Raw genomic sequence first — 17,718 nt, 5'->3', positions numbered from 1 at the left:
TCAGTCAGCTCGTCCAGTCAGTCAGTTAGTCAGTCTGTCAGCTAGTCAGTCAGTCAGCTAGTCACAGTTAGTGACTAACAGCTCGGCTATTAAAGAGTTTACCTGTACTTAAGATACTTTTTCTAAACTCTTAACACAGCAACACACCTACATCCACAATTACCAGATAGTTAGTGTTCTGCTCAAAACCACATTTTGTTCACTAAATACCAACTCTGCATTTCAAAATGCAAAAAAACTTTGTTTACATACACTAACTCTATCAAACACGCAAACCCGACTCAATATTTAATCATCTGTCACTAGCACATGTTTTCTATCCAGAGGAAACATATAGTCAATCATAGCACAACGCTTTCAAAATACTAACAGTTGATGGCATTACAAAAACTGCATTACTTTTATGTTTCATACAAATAGACATATGAAATACACCGGTTTTTATATAATTCAGTTTTCCTTTTACTGTAAACCACCTACATTTTTTGGTTGAGTGTCGTATGTGTGCCTTTTTGCAACATACTATCTAAAAGTGATGAGTCATCTTTACTTTATAGAATGTACAGTAGGGAAAAAAGTAAGTGACAGAATTGCTGCAGTAAAAGCTTATTAGCAACATGAAATTTGTGATCAAACAAAAATCCAACATACATGGCCTTTGGTTCCAAATGTGTAAAAAATAAAACACAATTCAGTAAAAAAAGGCCACAGAAGGGAAAAAACAAAAAATGCACAGTCCTGTTCTAATCTATACGATCTTCAGCATTTGGCCACATGTTCTCGTCCACATCACATCTATGTCGTCTCTCGCTATACACCTTGGATAGAAACACTTGGCATTTTTTATTTATTTTTTATTTAACCTTTATTTAACCAGGTAGGCAAATTGAGAACACGTTCTCATTTACAATTGCGACCTGGCAAGATAAAGCAAAGCAGTTCGACACATACAACAACACATAGTTTACACATGGAGTAAAACAACACATATAGTCAATAATACAGTGAAAAAAAAATAAGTCTATATACAATGAGCAAGTGAGGTGAGATAAGGGAGGTGAAGGCAAACAAATTATATGTATAAATAAATAAATAAATAAATAAAATATAAAAGGCCATGGAGGTGAAGTGAATACACACAGCAAGTAAATAAAACTAAAAAAAACCTGGAATGGTTGGTTTGCAGCGGAAGAAAGTGCAAAGTAAGAGACAGAAAATAATGGGGTGCAAAGGAGCAAAATAAATTTAATAAAATAAATACAGTAGGTAAAGAGGTAGTTGTTTGGGCTAAATTGTAGATGGGTTATGTACAGGTGCAGTAATCTATGAGCTGCTCTGACAGCTGGTGCTTAAAGCTAGTGAGGGAGATAGGTGTTTCCAATTTCAGAGATTTTTGTAGTTCGTTCCAGTCATTGGCAGCAGAGAACTGGAGAGAGGCGTCCAAAGGAAGATTGGTTTTGGGGGTGACTAGAGAGATATACCTGCTGGAGCGCGTGCTAAGATAGGTGCTGCTATGGTGACCAGCGAGCAGAGATAAGGGGGGACTTTACCTAGCAGGGTCTTGTAGATGACCTGGAACCAGTGGGTTTGGCGACGAGTAGAAGCGAGGGCAGCCAACGAGAGTGTACAGGTCGCAGTGGTGGTAGTATATGGGCTTTGTGACAAACGGATGGCACTGTGATAGACTGCATCCAATTTATTGAGTAGGGTTTTGGAGGCTATTTTGTAAATGACATCACCGAGTCGAGGATTGGTAGGATGGTCAGTTTTACAAGGGTATGTTTGGCAGCATGAGTAAAGGATGCTTTGTTGCGGAATAGGAAGCCAATTCTAGATTTTGGACTTTGGATTGGGAGATGTTTGATGTGAGTCTGGAAGGAGAGTTTACAGTCTAACCAGACACCTAGGTATTTGTAGTTGTCCACATATTCTAAAGTCAGAACCGTCCAAGTAGTGATGTTGGACAGGCGGGCAGGGGCAGGCAGCGATCGGTTGAAGAGCATGCATTTGGTTTTACTTGTATTTAAGAGCAGTTGGAGGCCACGGAAGGAGAGTTGTATGGCATTGAAGCTCGCCTGGAGAGTTGTTAACACAGTGTCAAAGAAGGGCCAGAAGTATACAGAATAGTGTCGTCTGCGTAGAGGTGGATCAGAGAATACCAGCAGCAAGCGCGACATCATTGATGTAACAGAGAAGAGAGTCGGTCCAAGAATTGAACCCTGTGGCACCCCATAGAGACTGCACAGAGGCCCGGACACAGACCCCGATTTGAACACACTGAACTCGATCAGAGAAGTAGTTGGTGAACCAGGCGAGGCAATCATTAGAGAAACCAAGGCTGTCGAGTCTGCCAATGAGGATGTGGTGATTGACAGAGTCAAAAGCCTTGGCCAGGGTCAATGATACGGCTGCACAGTATTGTTTCCTATCGATGGGGTTTACGATGTCGTTTATGACCTTGAGCGTGGCTGAGGTGCACCCATGACCAGCTCTGAAACCAGATTGCATAGCGGAGAAGGTGTGGTGGGATTCGAAATGGTCGGTAATCTGTTTGTTGACTTGGCTTTCGAAAGACCTTAGAAAGGCAGGGTAGGATAGATATAGGTCTGTAGCAGTTAGGGTCAAGGGTATCCCCCTTTGAAGAGGGGGATAACCGCAGCTGCTTTCCAATCTTTGGGGATCTCGGACGACCACGAAAGAGAGGGTTGAAGAGGCTAGTAATAGGGGTGGCAAAAATTTCAGCAGATAGTTTTAGAAAAGAAAGGGTCCAGATTATCTAGCCGCGGCTGATTTGTAGGGTCAGATTTTGCAGCTCATTTAGGACATCAGCTGACTGTATTTGGGAGAAAGAGAAATGGGGGAAGCTTGGGCGAGTAGCAGAGGGAGGGCAGTGCTGTTGTCCGGGGTAGGGGCAGCCAGATGGAAAGCATGGCCAGCCGTGAAAAATGCTTATTGAAATTCTCAATTATAGTGGATTTGTCGGTGGTGACAGTGTTTCCTATCTTCAGAGCGGTTGGAAGCTGGAGGAGGTGTTCTTATTCTCCATGGACTTTACGGTGTCCAGAACTTTTTTGAATTTGTGTTGCAAGGAAGCAAATTTCTGCTTGAAAAAGCTAGCCTTGGCTGTTCTAAACTGCCTGTGTATATTTGGTTTTCTGCTTCCCTGAAAAGTTGCATATCACGGGGCTGTTCGATGCTAATGCAGAACGCCATAGGATGTTTTTCTGTTGGTTAAGGGCAGTCAGGTCAGGAGAGAACCAAGGGCTATATCTGTTCCTGGTTTCTAATTTTCTTGAATGGGGCATGCTTATTCAAGATGGTGAGGAAGGCATTTTTAAAAAAATGACCAGGCATCCTCTACTGACGGGATGAGATCGATATCCTTCCAGGATACCCGCGGCCAGGTCGATTAGAAAGGCCTGCTCGCTGAAGTGTTTCAGGGAGCGTTTGACAGTGATGAGTGGAGGTCGTTTGACCGCTGACCCATTACGGATACAGGCAATGAGGCAGTGATCGCTGAAGATCTTGGTTGAAAACAGCAGAGGTGTATTTGGAGGGCAAGTTTGTTAGGATGATATCTAATGAGGTACCCGAGTTTATACGGAATTGGGGTGGTCCTGGTAGGTTCATTGATAATTTGTGTGAGATTGAGGGCATCAAGCTTAGATTGTAGGGTGGCTGGGGTTTTGAGCATGTTCAAATTAGGTCGCTAGCAGCACGAACTCTGAAGATAGATGGGGGGCAATCAGTTCACATATAGTGTCCAGAGCACAGCTGGGCAGAGGGTGGTCTATAGCAGGCGGCAACGGTGAAGAGACTTGTTTTTAGAGAGGTGGATTTTTAAAAGTAGAAGTTCAATTGTTTGGGAACAGACCTGGATAGTAAGACAGACTCTGCAGGCAGTCTTTGCAGTTAGATTGCAACACCGCCCCTTTGGCCGTTCTATCTTGTCTGAAAATCTTGTTAATTGGGGAATGAAAATATCTGAGTTTTTGGTGGTCTTTCTAAGCCAGGATTCAGACACGGCTAAAACATCCGGGTTGGCAGAGTGTGCTAAGCAGTGAACAAACAAACTTAGGGAGGAGGCTTCTAATGTTAACAATGCATGAAGCCAAGGCTATTACGGTTACAGAAGTCATCAAAAGAGAAGCGCCTGGGGAATAGGAGTGGAGCCAGGTACTGCAGGGCCTGGATTCACCTCTACATCACCAGAGAAACAGAGGAGGAGTAGGATAAGGGTAACGGCTAAAAGCTATGAGAATTGGTCGCCTAGAGCTACTGGGAGCAGAGAGTAAGAGGAGGTTTCTGGGGGCGATAAAATAGTTTAAAGGAATATGGTACAGACAAGGTATGGTAGGATGTGAATACAGTGGAGGTAGACCTAGGTATTGAGTGATGATGAGAGAGATATTGTCTCTAGAAACATCATTGAAACACAGGTGATGTCATCGCATATGTGGGTGGGTGGAACTGAGAGGTTGGATATGGTATAGTGAACAGGGCTAGAATCTCTACAGTGAAATAAGCCAATAACATTAACCAGAACAGAATGGACAAGGCATATTTACATTAAGGAGAGGCATGCTTAATCGGGTGATCAATAAGGGTCACGTGAGTAGAAGGTTGGTTGGGGGTCGTGGCGATCCAGACAGCTGGCCGGGTATGTGGCTGTCGGTAGCAGCATGGGATGGAGGTCTGTTTGTAGATACCTGGTGCGTTTCCGTCGGTAAGTTAGTGGGGTTCCGTGTAGTGGGGTCCGTGTGGAAAGAGGGATCAATCCAATTGGCAGAATAGATATAGTGACCCAAGGAGAAAAAAATAAAAAATAAAAATAAAAATAAAATAAATAATAGTTGTCCGTATGCTATTCAGGTAGCAGCCGATAAGACAGCTAACGATTAGCGGGCCTCAGGTAGCGTTCAGGTAACGTCGGGACGGAGGTGCCAGTTGGATAAATCCTCGGGCAGATAACGTCGGCAGTCAGACGTGAAGGCCCGGTGGGGTTCCGTATCTGCAGCAGCAACAAAAGAAACGTGTCCGGATGGTGATGGAACTCTCAGCTGGCTAGCTCCAGGATGATTTGAGTTTGCTCCGGGGTCGACGTAAGCCAATCGTCACACCGGTTTGCAGCTAGCTAGCTGCGAAGTCAAGGTGCAAGTGACCAGAGCCTGCGGCTGGAATCCGGGGAAACTGAGAGAGAAGAAAAGTCCCGGAATGCTCGGTCCGAGTCGCGTTGCACAAAAGTGCCGGTAGTATCGCAGCTAGAGGAATAGCTATGACCACAACACGAGGGCAGCTGAAACCACACGCTAGCCAGCAAACCGGCTAATTTCGGGGCAGCTACAGATTAGCTTCTGGCTAGCTATCGGAAGTAGCTACTGGTTAGCTTTCAGGCTAGCTTCTGAATTAGCCCCTGGCTGGCTTCCACGATGGATTTTCAGTTTTGAGGTAAATATTACTTTTTAGTAATTGGTGAAGCGGGTTGCGGAAAGCTTTTGCAGGAAAGCTTTTGTAGTTGAGTTCTTGGATGATAAAAATAAATAAAAGATAAGTGAAGATGAGGTGTAAATATATATACAGGACACAAAACAATACGGAACAGAAAAAGACGTCTGAACTGCTAAGCAACTTGGGGATCCTTGCCAGAGGTGGATGCCTTATCCACCTCTGGCAGTCTTCAGCTGAGATGTCTCTGCAGCCGGCATCCATGGCATCCAGGAGGGACATTTGGTCATGTGGCCGATGATCATACACTTTCAGGCAGAAAAAAAATCCTCAATGGCGTTGAGGAAAGGTGAGTAGGGAGGGAGGAAAAGGGAAATCATTCTTGGATGGGCTGCAAACCAGTTTGTGATTGCATGTGAATGGTGTAATGCTACATTGTCCCATGCAATCACAAATGTCCTCATGTTTCCTCCCTTTCTGCTTCTGGCACCAGTTGTTGGTGGAGGTCATCTAAACACAGCAGAATGTGCTCAGTGTTGTAGGGACCAATCTGGCATTTCTACAGGACCAAACCAGCACTCCAGATTGCAGCACATATTGTGATATTTGCTCCTCTCTGACCCGGCACATCAACGGTGACTCTTTTCCCGATGACGTTTCTTCCCACGCRAYGTGTTTTTGCCAGGTTAAACCCTGCCTCATCTACATTAATTATTTAATGTGGGGTCTGGTTAGCCTCCAACTCCATGACTCTCTGAAAGAAATCAAACACAGTATGTGTAAGTGCTTTTCAGTATGTCCTACTGTATGTACTGTAACCCACACCATCACACCTCCTTCTCCATGCTTCACGGTGGGAACCACACATGCGGAGATCATCCATTCACCTACTCTGCTTCTCACAAAGACACGTGGTTGGAACCAAACATCTCAAATTTGTACTCATCAGACCGAAGGACAGATTTCCACCGGTCTAATGTCCATTGCTCGTGTTTCTTGGCCCAAGCAAGTCTCTTCTTCTTATTGGTGTCCTTTGGTAGTGGTTTCTTTGCAGCAATTCGACCATGAAGGCCTGATTCACGCAGTCTCCTCTGAACAGTTGATGTTGAGATGTGTCTGTTACTTGAACTCTGTGAAGCATTAATTTGGGCTGCAATTTCTGAGGATGGTAACTCCAATGAACTTATCCTCTGCGGCAGAGGTAACTCTGGGTCTTCCTTTCCCGTGGCAGTCCTCATGAGAGCCAGTTCCATCATAGCGCTTGATGTTTTTTGCGACTGCACTTGAAGAAACTTTCAAAGTTCTTGAAATGTTCCGTCTTGAAGTAATGATGGACTTGTTTCTCTTTGCATATTTGAGCTGTTCTTGCCATAATATGGACATGGTCTTTTACCAAATAGGGCTRTCTTCTGTATACCACCCCTACCTTGTCACAACACAACTGATTGGCTCAAACACATAAGGAAAGAAATTCCACAAATTAACTTTTAACAAGGCACACCTGTTAATTGAAATGCATTCCAGGTGACTACTTATGAAGTTGGTTGAGAGAATGCCAAGACTGTGCAAAGACGTCATCACGGCAAAGGGTGGTTACTCTGAAGAATCCCTTTTTTGGTTACTACATGATTCCATATGTGTTATTTCATAGTTTTGATGTCTTCACTATTATTCTACAGTATAGAAAATAGTAAAAATAAAGAAAAACCCTTGAATGAGTAGGTGTGTCCAAACTTTTGACTGGTACTGTATGCACAGTCTAGTCTGTCTGCAGTCTGACTTTAGGCCTCACCTCAGATGCTACTTCCAATGCTCTCAGTTGCCATGGTAATCTAGATAGTACTTTATCCCCTCACCAGACAGACCACACAGACAGTGCACCAGCACTTTTTCAGACCACAGTGCCTGTGGGTGTGTGTGTGTGTGTGTGTGTGTGTGTGTGTGTGTGTGGTGTGTGTGTGTGTGTGTGTGTGTGTGTGTGTGTGTTGTGTGTTGGTTTACACACCGGCTATGTGGAGGCCTCTCTGGAACACCTCATACATGGTTTTGGCATCCTCGTGGTAGTGTGTCAGCAGATTATTGGGKCTGTCCCCCAGCATGGACCTGCGAACCCCATCTTCATGCTAGAGACAGACAGACAGACATGAGGAGATAGACACAGACAGTGAGGCTAGGACACACACCAAAGTAACAACATGGCTATTTCTGGATGTAGTCCAAATATATATTCTAAATCCAAATCCTTATTCTCTAAGCTATGGGAGCCATTATTATTATTGTTATTATGCAAATTGCCAGCTTTTATACATGCTTCAACAGGTACAGTACTGAAGCCTCAGGGCAGAAAGAGAAATTGGTTTATATGAATATCCATCTTTAGGCCTTACTCTGATTGAAGCCGGAGTGGTTGCTGACACCTAAGTCAGTCTATGATTGTTTATAAATTCATTTTAGACTGAAACAGTTGCTGGCCATAAAGTTAAATGAACGAGGCTTGTTAATTCTGAAAGTCTAAGCCGTTGGTGACATTTGAATTGTTTTAAGATTGTTATACTATGGATCATTTAACTATTTGATTTAGAATTGTAGGACCCTTTTAGGTATAAAAATATATACAAAAATGATTTGATAAAACATTTAATTTAGCCTTTACTACTATAGCCAAGAGAAACACATTGAATAACACATTCATAAATGTATCATAAGAAACAAGGTTTTGAAGTGTTTGTCCTATATCTAGGAGATATGAGTAAGCCCAGGAAATAAATATCTATATATATWTTTTTTTACACATATTTAACCCCTTTCGGGTAGGCACAAAACTACCTTCATACTTCCAGTAATTTCTTTCAACCAGTATCAGTTACCTTCAGACAAGTCCCGTGACACTTGTGGGGGTCGTAGAGAAAATCATGTTGGTGAAAGTCTCCCCTTTCCATATAGTTGGTCAAACCGTTCAAACGCTACAGAATTGTGGGATGTCTCATGGTCTGACAAACACCGCTCTAGCTCTGTCACCTTTCACCGCAGATACGGAAGTGTGACATCGGCTGACAGATTGTGATGGGGATTTATTTATTAATTATTGTTACTTAGATTGACTCTAGGGGGTTTAAATACCTTCCATTCCTCTCCTGATAAAATGAGTAAAGAGGCCATTATGGTTTGTGGCAACTGGGCATGTGCATGAGAGTTACTCAGTATGAGAGCTACTCAAAGCAAGAAGGAAATTGCTAAAGAATAGGAAGGCTGTGGAGGGCTTGAAACTGTTTATCTTTTGAAGAGATGGTGTTGTGTGTGCGCGCGTGCGTGCGTGCGTATGCGTGTGTGTGTGTTGCGTGTGTGTGTGTGTGTGTGTGTCTTGTGGTGCGTGCGTGCGTGCGTTGTGTGGTGTGTGCGAGCATGTGTCTCTCAGTTAATGTAAACTACAGGGAGACTCCCTGCAATGAAAAGGGTTTCATTTACAATTCTGAAAATTCTGATTTGTCAACTGAAACTAGGCGGAGGATGTGCCTGAGTCAGCGGGCGTAAATTAATGTAATTCCCTTTTTCAGAATGAATCAAACCACCGTTTTCTTTCTTTCGTGCGTAAAGGCTCTCTCAAATTTGTTTCTTATGATTCATAAATACTTTCCTAAACCTAAATAACCTACAAGATCAGAGTATTTTTAAATCTACCAACTGGTGCTGAAAATAGATGAATGTGTGTATTTAATAGCTTTCTTTCATTGATTCCTGATATTTGGAACCCATTTCTCTATATTTGAGTAAGTCTGTGGACTCTCCACTGGGATTCTCTCCTCTCCCTATTACAGGGCTGAGTCACTGGATTACTGGTGCTCTTCATGCCGTCCCTAGGAGGGGTGCGTCACTTGAGTGGTTGAGTCATCTTTCTGTCTGGGTTGGCGCCCCCCTTGGGTTGTGCCGTGGCGGAGATCTTTGTGGCTATACTCGGCCTTGTCTCAGGATGGTAAGTGTGTGTTGAAGATATCCCTCTAGTGTTGGTTGGGTTGTGAAATGGGTGGTTTATTCCTTCCTGTTTGGCCCTGTCGGGGTATCATCGGATGGGGCCACAGTGTGTCTCCTGACCCTCTGTCTCAGCCTCCAGTATTTATGCTGCAGTAGTTTATGTGTCGGGGGCTAGGGTCAGTTTGTTATATCTGGAGTACTTCTCCTGTCTTATCCGGTGTCCTGTGTGAATTTAAGTATGCTCCTAATTCTCTTCTTTCTCTCTTTCTTTTCTCTCTCGGAGGACCTGAGCCCTAGGACCATGCCTCAGGACTACTGGCATGATGACTACTTGCTGTCCCCAGTCCACCTGGCCGTGCTGCTGCTCCAGTTTCAACTGTTCTGCCTGCGCTATGGAACCCTGACCTGTTCACCGGACGTGCTACCTGTCCGCAGACCTGCTGTTTTCAACTCTCTAAAGACAGCAGGAGCGGTAGAGATACTCTTAATGATGCTATGAAACCAACTGACATTTACTCCTGATGTGCTGACTTGCTGCACCCTCGACAACTACTGTGATTATATTATTTTGACCATGCTGTCATTTATGACATTTGAACATCTTGGCCATGTTCTGTTATAATCATCTCACCCAGGCACAGCCAGAAGAGGACTGGTTCCTCTCTAGGTTTCTTCTAGGTTTTGGCCTTTCAGGGAGTTTTTCCTACCACCGTGCTTCTACACCTGCATTGCTTGCTCTCTTGGGGTTTAGGCTGGGTTTCTGTACGCACTTTGAGATATCAGTCTGATGTAAGAAGGGCTATATAAATACATTTGTATTGATTTGGACAAATTGAAACTAAAAGGTACATTATATTTAAAGGGATGGTTTAAGCTAAATGTACTGAAAACCCTATCGAATTGACAACTCCACAAGGAATCTTTGGCCTGCAAGTGCAGGGTTTTCAGCAGTTAAATTAAATGTATTCAGAGCGTGCAAGTAGCCACACCTAAGAGCGTGTTACGCGACCAAATACTGAGAATGCGTAGGAAAGGCATCAATTTCTAAGTCTTATCAGCCACAAAGCATCTCAGAAAGTGCTGTCTAGATCAGGTACACCCTGTATTATTCATTATGATCTAAAAAGACTAAACAGATCCTAGATCGCACTGCTTTTCTGAGACACTTTGCGAATACAGATCCAGGGTGGAGTATTGTATCGTGATTCGTTGGCTTACCGCCACTTCTTCAGACTGGTGTGGAGATTGCAGGGAGGAGAGATGGCACGTGGCCGTGTGGCCAGCAGTAGGCCAGCACGGCGGTCAGGGCACCGATGCCCACCAGCGTGGAGATGGGCAGGAGCGGAAGAAACTGGTTTAACTCATCCAGCTCTGGCAGCTGTAGACTGCTCTGCAGCTCCTGGGCCCTGCATCCTCTCCATCAGGGTGGAACTCAGCTCTGGAGTGGGATAGCAGGAGGGGGGAGGGATGGTGAGGGGGGGGGGGGGGGAGAGAGGGGGAGAGAAGGGGAGGTTGAGAGGGGGGAGAGAGAAAGAGAGGAAGAGAGGGGGGCAAAGAAAGAGAGGGGAAGATAGAAGGGGGAGGGAGAGGGAGAGAGGGATGGAGAAGGGGGAGGAAAAGAGAGGGGGAGATGCAGGGTTATGACTTACAGAATAAGGCTTTAGTTTGATCCCACAACACAGTAGATCTTTACTATATAAAAGTATGTATTGTACCGTGCAGCTTTAGAAGTCAGAGATAAACTTAGAAGAGCCTAATGCAAATACAGTACAAAACTATATAATCAAGCCTGAAGCCCAGCCCATGATGTGTAATATACATTATTCAGTGTGGCAGGTTGGTGGACGGTTTAAATGCTTTCTCCCGTCCTTAGTGGTGCGAGTCACGCTTACAACACCGCACCGCCAATCAGATTAATTTCCTTGTTGTTCTTGGTTCACTATGCAGCAGAAATAGACCACAGCAATGACGGTTACAGCAGCCACCGTGTGAAACCCCTCATCTACCAAAAGAGAACAGGCCACACTTCCTCTTCTGTCAAACTGACACGTATGAGTGTTTTTAAAATGTATTTATTATTTATTTATTTTTAGCCCTTTTCTCCCCAATTTCGTGGTATCCAATTGTTAGTAGTTACGATCTTGTCTCATCGCTACAACTCCCGTACGGGCTCGGGAGAGACGAAGGTCGAAAGCCATGCGTCCTCCGAAACACAACCCAACCAAGCCTTCTTAACACAGCGCGCATCCAACCCGGAAGCCAGCCGCACCAATGTGTCGGAGGAAACACCGTGCACCTGGAGACCTGGTTAGCGTGCACTGCGCCTGGCCCGCCAAGGATATCCCTACCGGCCAAACCCTCCCTAACCCGGACGACGCTAGGCCAATTGTGCGTCGCCCCACAGACCTCCCGGTCGCGGCTGGCTGCGACAGAGCCTGGGCACGAACCCAGAGTCTCTGGTGGCACAGCTAGCACTGTGATGCAGTGCCCTAGACCACTGTGCCACCCGGGAGGCCACGTATGAGTGTTTTTAACTGCAGTACACTACATATACACACAAGTATGTGGACACCTCTTCAAATTAGTGGATTCAGTCATTTCAGCCACACCCGTTGCTGACGGGTGTATAAAATCGAGTACACAGCCTTGCAATCTCCATAGGAAAACATTGACAGTAGAATGGCCTTACTGAAGAACTCAGTGACATTCAATGTGGCACCGTCATAGGATGCCACCTTTCCAACAAGTCAATTCGTCAACTGTAAGTGCTGTTATTGTGAAGTGGAAACGCATAGGAGCAACAACGGCTCAGCCGCGAAGTGGTAGGCAATACATGCTCACAGAACGGGACGGCCGAGTGCTGAAGCACGTAAAAATCGCATGTCCTCGGTTGCAACACTCACTACCGAGTTCCAAAATGCCGTTGGAAGCAACGTCTTCACAAGAACTGTTCTTCAGGAGCTTCATGAAATGGGTTTACATGGCCGCACACAAGCCTAAGATCACCATGCGCAATGCCAAGCGTTGGCTGGAGTGGTGTAAAGCTYGCCGCCATTGGACTGGAGCAGTGGAAACACGTTCTCTGGAGTGATGAATCACGCTTCACCATCTGGCAATCCGATGGGCTAATCTAGGTTTGGTGGATGCCAGGGGAACGCTACCTGCACCAATGCATAGTGCCAACTGTAAAGTTTGGTGGAGGAGGAATAACGGTCTGGGGCTGGTTTTCATAGTTCGAGCTAGGCCCCTTAGTTCCAGTGAAGGGAAATCTTTACACTACAGCATACAATGACATTCTAGACAATTCTGTGCTTCCAACTTTGTGGCAACAGTTTGGGGAAGGCCCTTTCCTGTTTCAGCATGACAATTCCCCCGTGCACAAAACAAAGTCCATACAGAAACGGTTTGTCGAGATCGGTGTGGAAGAACTTGACTGGTCAGCACAGAGCCCTGACCTCAACCCCATTGAACACCTTTGGGATGAATTCGAACGCCGACTGCAAGCCAGGCCTAATCGCCCAACATCAGTGTCCGACCTCACTAATGCTCTTGTGGCTGAATGGAAGCAAGTCACAGCAGCAATGTTCCAACATGTGCTCTTGATAAGAAGTTACATTGTGTGTCTGTCTTTATTTATTTGTCGAAGGCTTTTGACACCGTGGACCATGCTGTGTTAGTGCAAAGGTTAAAATGTTGTGGAATTACTGGTCATGCTCTAGATTGGTTAATAAATGACCTATCAAATCATACACAATGTGTAATGGCAGATGATTGTAAATCTGAGTCCATAGAGGTGTGCTCAGGTGTTCCGCAAGGTTCTATTTTGGGCCCACTGTTGTTCATTTTGTATATCAACAACATTGGGGATCTTATTGAAACAGCGGATGTTCATTTTTATGCACATGATACTGTTCTTTATTCAAGTGGTAGTAGTTTATCTTTAGCTTTTGAAAATGCCCGAAGAGCATTTAGCATCATACAACAGAATCTGTATGATTTAAAGCTGTTTGTCAATTCAGGTAAAACAAAATGCATGGTATTTTCAAATGCCAGGCATGTTACTAATCATGTCATTGCTACATTGGCTGGACATACTATAGAGCAAGTTAAAGTGTACAAATATTTCGGTGTGTGTGTTGATGATAAGCTGAGCTTCCCTGTGCATGTAGAGAACTTGATAAGGAAGCTCAAGATGAAAATAGGTTTTTATTACCGGCATAAGGCTGGTTTTTCTTTTGAGGCCAGGAAGGAGCTGGTACGATGTACATTACTGGCGGTTTTATATTTTAGTGATGTTATATATATGCAGGCCTCAGCCACTATCCTGAGAGCACTTGATTCAGTATATCATGCAGCCCTCAGGTTCATTACAAATCAAAAACGTCTAACACATCATTGTGATCTCTACAACGCTGTTRGCTGGTYGTCATTGACCTTGCGTMGGCKTAAACACTGGTATACACTGATTTATAAGGCCATATTGGGTAAAATGCCATTTTATCTCTGTTCTTTTTTTGTCAGGKCGGTAAATTAATATCAATTACGGTACCATTCTCATTTGCTTCTAACAGTACCAAAAATTAGAACAGGTCATGGTAGTAATAGTTTTAGTTACTTAGCTCCATGGTCCTGGAATTCTCTCCTGAACATTTAAAATGTGATGATCTACTGTAGTTTCATTGGTGGAGTTTAAACACTTGATCGATGTATATATCATAGAAGAGTGTAATTGTTTTTAGGCCTGCTGTTTTTAGTCAAGACTCATGTTTTTAATGTAAAATGTTTTTGTTGTACTGTATGTGTGTTTATAGTTTTGTTTAATGTTGTGTTAGTGTATGTAAGTTGTTTTGTCTGAAACGTTGTTCCCCCTGCTGCTATTGGAACAGGTCTCTTGGAAAAGAGATGTTATCTCAATGAGAAAAACCTGTATAAATAAAGGTAAAATAAAAAATAAAAAAATCTGGTGGAAAGCCTTCCCAGAAGGGTAGAGGCTGTTATAGAAGCAAAAGGGGGACCAACTCCATATTAATGACCATGATTTTGGAATGAGATGTTCAACAAACAGGTGTCCACTTATTTTTGGTCATGAGGTGTACGACCGTATCAGTACCATCTCTATGGGAAAGTTACAGAAAGGTTGCAATAATAAGTCATTACGGTAATACTATTACTGCTCATAATGATATACGATGCCTGGTACAAGGGGTTGCTTTACAGCAGGTACGCGCAATGCCGTTGGGGGTAYGCCAAATAAAAATGTGATTCGCATAAAATGTAAAAAATAATAATAATAAAAACATGCATTTAACAAAATACAACAATTCTTCAAATTTTCAAATACTCCATTTATATTTTCCAACGGGGCTATACATTTGGGTGAGGTTTTTTTCTCGCCTGAGTAGCCTCGTTTCACTGCCAAAAATAAAATTAAGGGTTAGGGTTCTAGTGTTCAGCGAAATAACAACTCACTTCCCACGAGCCGGGTTGTAATAAAAACTCACACTCATTCTTATGCTTAAGAAATGTATAGTATAGTGTGTGTGGCAGGCTTACAACGATGGCAAAAAAACAACATTTGAGAGTGCGCTGACCCTGGTGGTAGAGGGGGTACGCAGCTGGAGGTTGAATGTTTGAAGGGGTACGGGACTATAAAAAGTTTGGGAAACACTGCTTTACACAAACTGATTTCCACACTGCTATACTCATAGAAATTGCCAGGGTTTGAGCTTCCAAGTCCATTCTATTAATTCTTATTTCTATGGCTATATCATCCTCACCTTCCTTGWTTCAGAGTATTATTATCATATAAGCCTAGGCCTAGAAGTTCAGTAGCTAAGGGTGTTGCTGTCCATTAGACCAGACGTTGACGCCCATAGGTGGCAGACAGCGGCCTCTGTCCGATATCCATCTCAGCCTTTTTCAGCCTTGATGAGGGTGAATTATACTGCCAGAGAGATCAAAGAGCAGAGCTACACCGGCCATCACACACACACACACCATTGATACACATTATTTACATATGGCTACCCTGCCAAGAGAGCATGTAAAAGTCAAACAGATCTAAAACATGGTGTGTGAATCTATTGTCACAGCGGGATGATGGTGTCATGTGACCTAGCCACAGCTTCCTTTTCCAGAGTGTCTGTCGAGTCCCATTGGGGTTAATTTGTGTTGTTATAGAGGAAAACATCAGTCTTGCTGTAATACAGTGCCTTGGGAAAGTATCCAGAACCATTGACTACATTTTGCTATTTTACAGTCTTATTCTAAAATGGATTAAATTAATTCTACACACAATATCCCATAATGACAAAGTGAAAACAGGTTTTCAGACATTTTTCTAACAAAAGAAGCCAGAAATATCACACTGGCATAAGTATTCAGACCCTTTGCTATGAAACTCAAAATTGAGCTCAGGTGCATCCTGTTTTCATTTATCACCCTTGAGATGTTTCTACAACTTGATTGGAGTCCACCCGTAGTAAATTTAATTGATTGGACATTATTTGAAAAGGCACCCACCTGTCTATATAAGGTCCCACAGTTGACAGTGCATGTCAGAGCAAAAACCAAGCCATGAGGTCAAAGGAATTATCCATWRAGCTCCGAGACAGGATTGCAGAGATCTTGGGAAGGTACCAAAACATCTGCAGCATTGAATGTCCCCAAGAACACGGTGGCCTCCATCATTCTTAAATGGAAAAAGTTTGGAACCACCAAGACTCGTCCTAGAGTTAGCCGCCCGACCAAACTCAGCAATCAGGGGAGAAGGAACTTGGTCAAGGAGGTGACCAAGAACCCAATGGTCACTCCAGAGCTCCAGAGTTCCTCTGTGGAGATGGGAGAACCTTCCAGAASAACTACCATCTCTGTAGCACTCCACCAATAAGGCCTTTATAGTAGAGTGGCCAGATGGAAGCCACTCCTCAGTAAAAGGCACATGACAGCCCGCTTGGAGTTTGCCAAAAGGCACCTAATGGACTCTCAGACCATGAGAAACAAGATTCTCTGGTCTGATGGAACCAAGATTGAACTCTTTGGCATGAATGCCAAGCGTCACATCTGGAGGAGACCTGGCACCATCCCTACAGTGCAGCATGGTAGTGGCAGCATCACGCTGTGGGGATGTTATTCAGCGGCAGGGACTTGGAGACTAGTCATGTAACAGCTGTCGTAGTCGTTTTCCTCCTCAGACGAGGAGGAGCATGGATCGGACCAAGATGCGGATTGGTAAGTATTCATATTTTAATGGGAAAACAACAAACACTACAAAATACAACAACCAACAACCAACAAACGTGACTAACCTGAAACAGTCCTGTGTGGCCCAAACACTGACACAGGAACAAACACCCACCAAACACAAGTGAAACCCAGGCTGCCTTAGTATGATTCTCAATCAGGGACAACGATTGACAGCTGTCTCTGATTGAGAATCATACCAGGCCGAACACAAAATCCCAACATAGAAAATCAAACCTAGACCAACCCACCCAACTCACGCCCTGACCAACTAAAACAAATACATGACAAAGGAAAACAGGTCAGGAACGTGACAAGTCAGGATCGAGGGAAAGATAAACGGAGCAAAGTACAGAGAGATCATTGATGAAAACCTTCTCCAGAGAGCTCAGGACAAGTCTCTGAATGTCCTTGAGTGGCCAACCAGAGCACAGACTTGAACCCGATCGAACATCTCTGAAGAGACCTGAAAATAGCTGTGCAGTGAYGCTCCCCATCCAACCTTGAGAGGATTTRCAGAGAAGAATGGGAGAAACTCCCCAAATACAGGTGTCCCAAGCTTGTAGCGTCATACCCAAGAAGACTCGAGGCTGTAATCGCTACCAAAGGTGCTTCAACAAAGTACTGAGTAAAGGGTCTGAATACTTATGTTAATGTGATATCAGTTTTTTATTTTTAACACATTTGCAAAAAAAGATATATTTTTTTTTTCTTCTCATTATGGGGTATTGTGTGTAGATTGATGAGGGGGAAAAACTCTTTAATCAATTTTAGAATAAGGCTATAACGTAACAAAATGTGGAGGCGTCTGAATACTTTCCGAATGCACTGTATATATTGCTCCTTTGCTACATAACCCAGTGACACGGCTATACAGACCCTGGCAGGGAGACTCCTCCTGGTCCCAAATGGCATCATATTCCCTTTCATTTCCCACCACTTTTGACCAGGGCCTACAGGGCTCTGTTCAAAAGTAGTGAACTATATAGGGAATAGGTTGCCATTTGGAACACACTCTGAGTTCATACATGGTGGTGTGATTTCTGGGTTACAACAGTCCCC

The 17,718-nt window shown here is 43.9% G+C and overlaps 1 protein-coding gene across 5 annotated transcripts in view; it reads right to left on the bottom strand.

Moving 5' to 3' along the window:
• LOC111950342 (long-chain-fatty-acid--CoA ligase 6) overlaps nt 1-17,718 on the bottom strand; it is a 116,394-nt gene that overhangs the window by 25,150 nt on the left and 73,526 nt on the right. For all 5 annotated transcript variants that reach the window (XM_070434320.1, XM_023967844.2, XM_070434321.1 and 2 more), the window contains 2 exons: nt 10,633-10,852; nt 7,451-7,568 (listed from right to left, as the gene is read on the bottom strand). In XM_070434320.1, the coding sequence (XP_070290421.1) occupies nt 7,451-7,544 (94 nt within the window). In that variant the 5' untranslated portion in view covers nt 7,545-7,568; nt 10,633-10,852. The remainder of the gene's footprint in view (nt 1-7,450; nt 7,569-10,632; nt 10,853-17,718) is intronic.

The sequence above is a fragment of the Salvelinus sp. IW2-2015 genome, linkage group LG23, assembly GCF_002910315.2.
Source record: "Salvelinus sp. IW2-2015 linkage group LG23, ASM291031v2, whole genome shotgun sequence".
Taxonomy (NCBI): domain Eukaryota; kingdom Metazoa; phylum Chordata; class Actinopteri; order Salmoniformes; family Salmonidae; genus Salvelinus; species Salvelinus sp. IW2-2015.
This window is presented reverse-complemented; position numbering and strand designations above follow the sequence as displayed.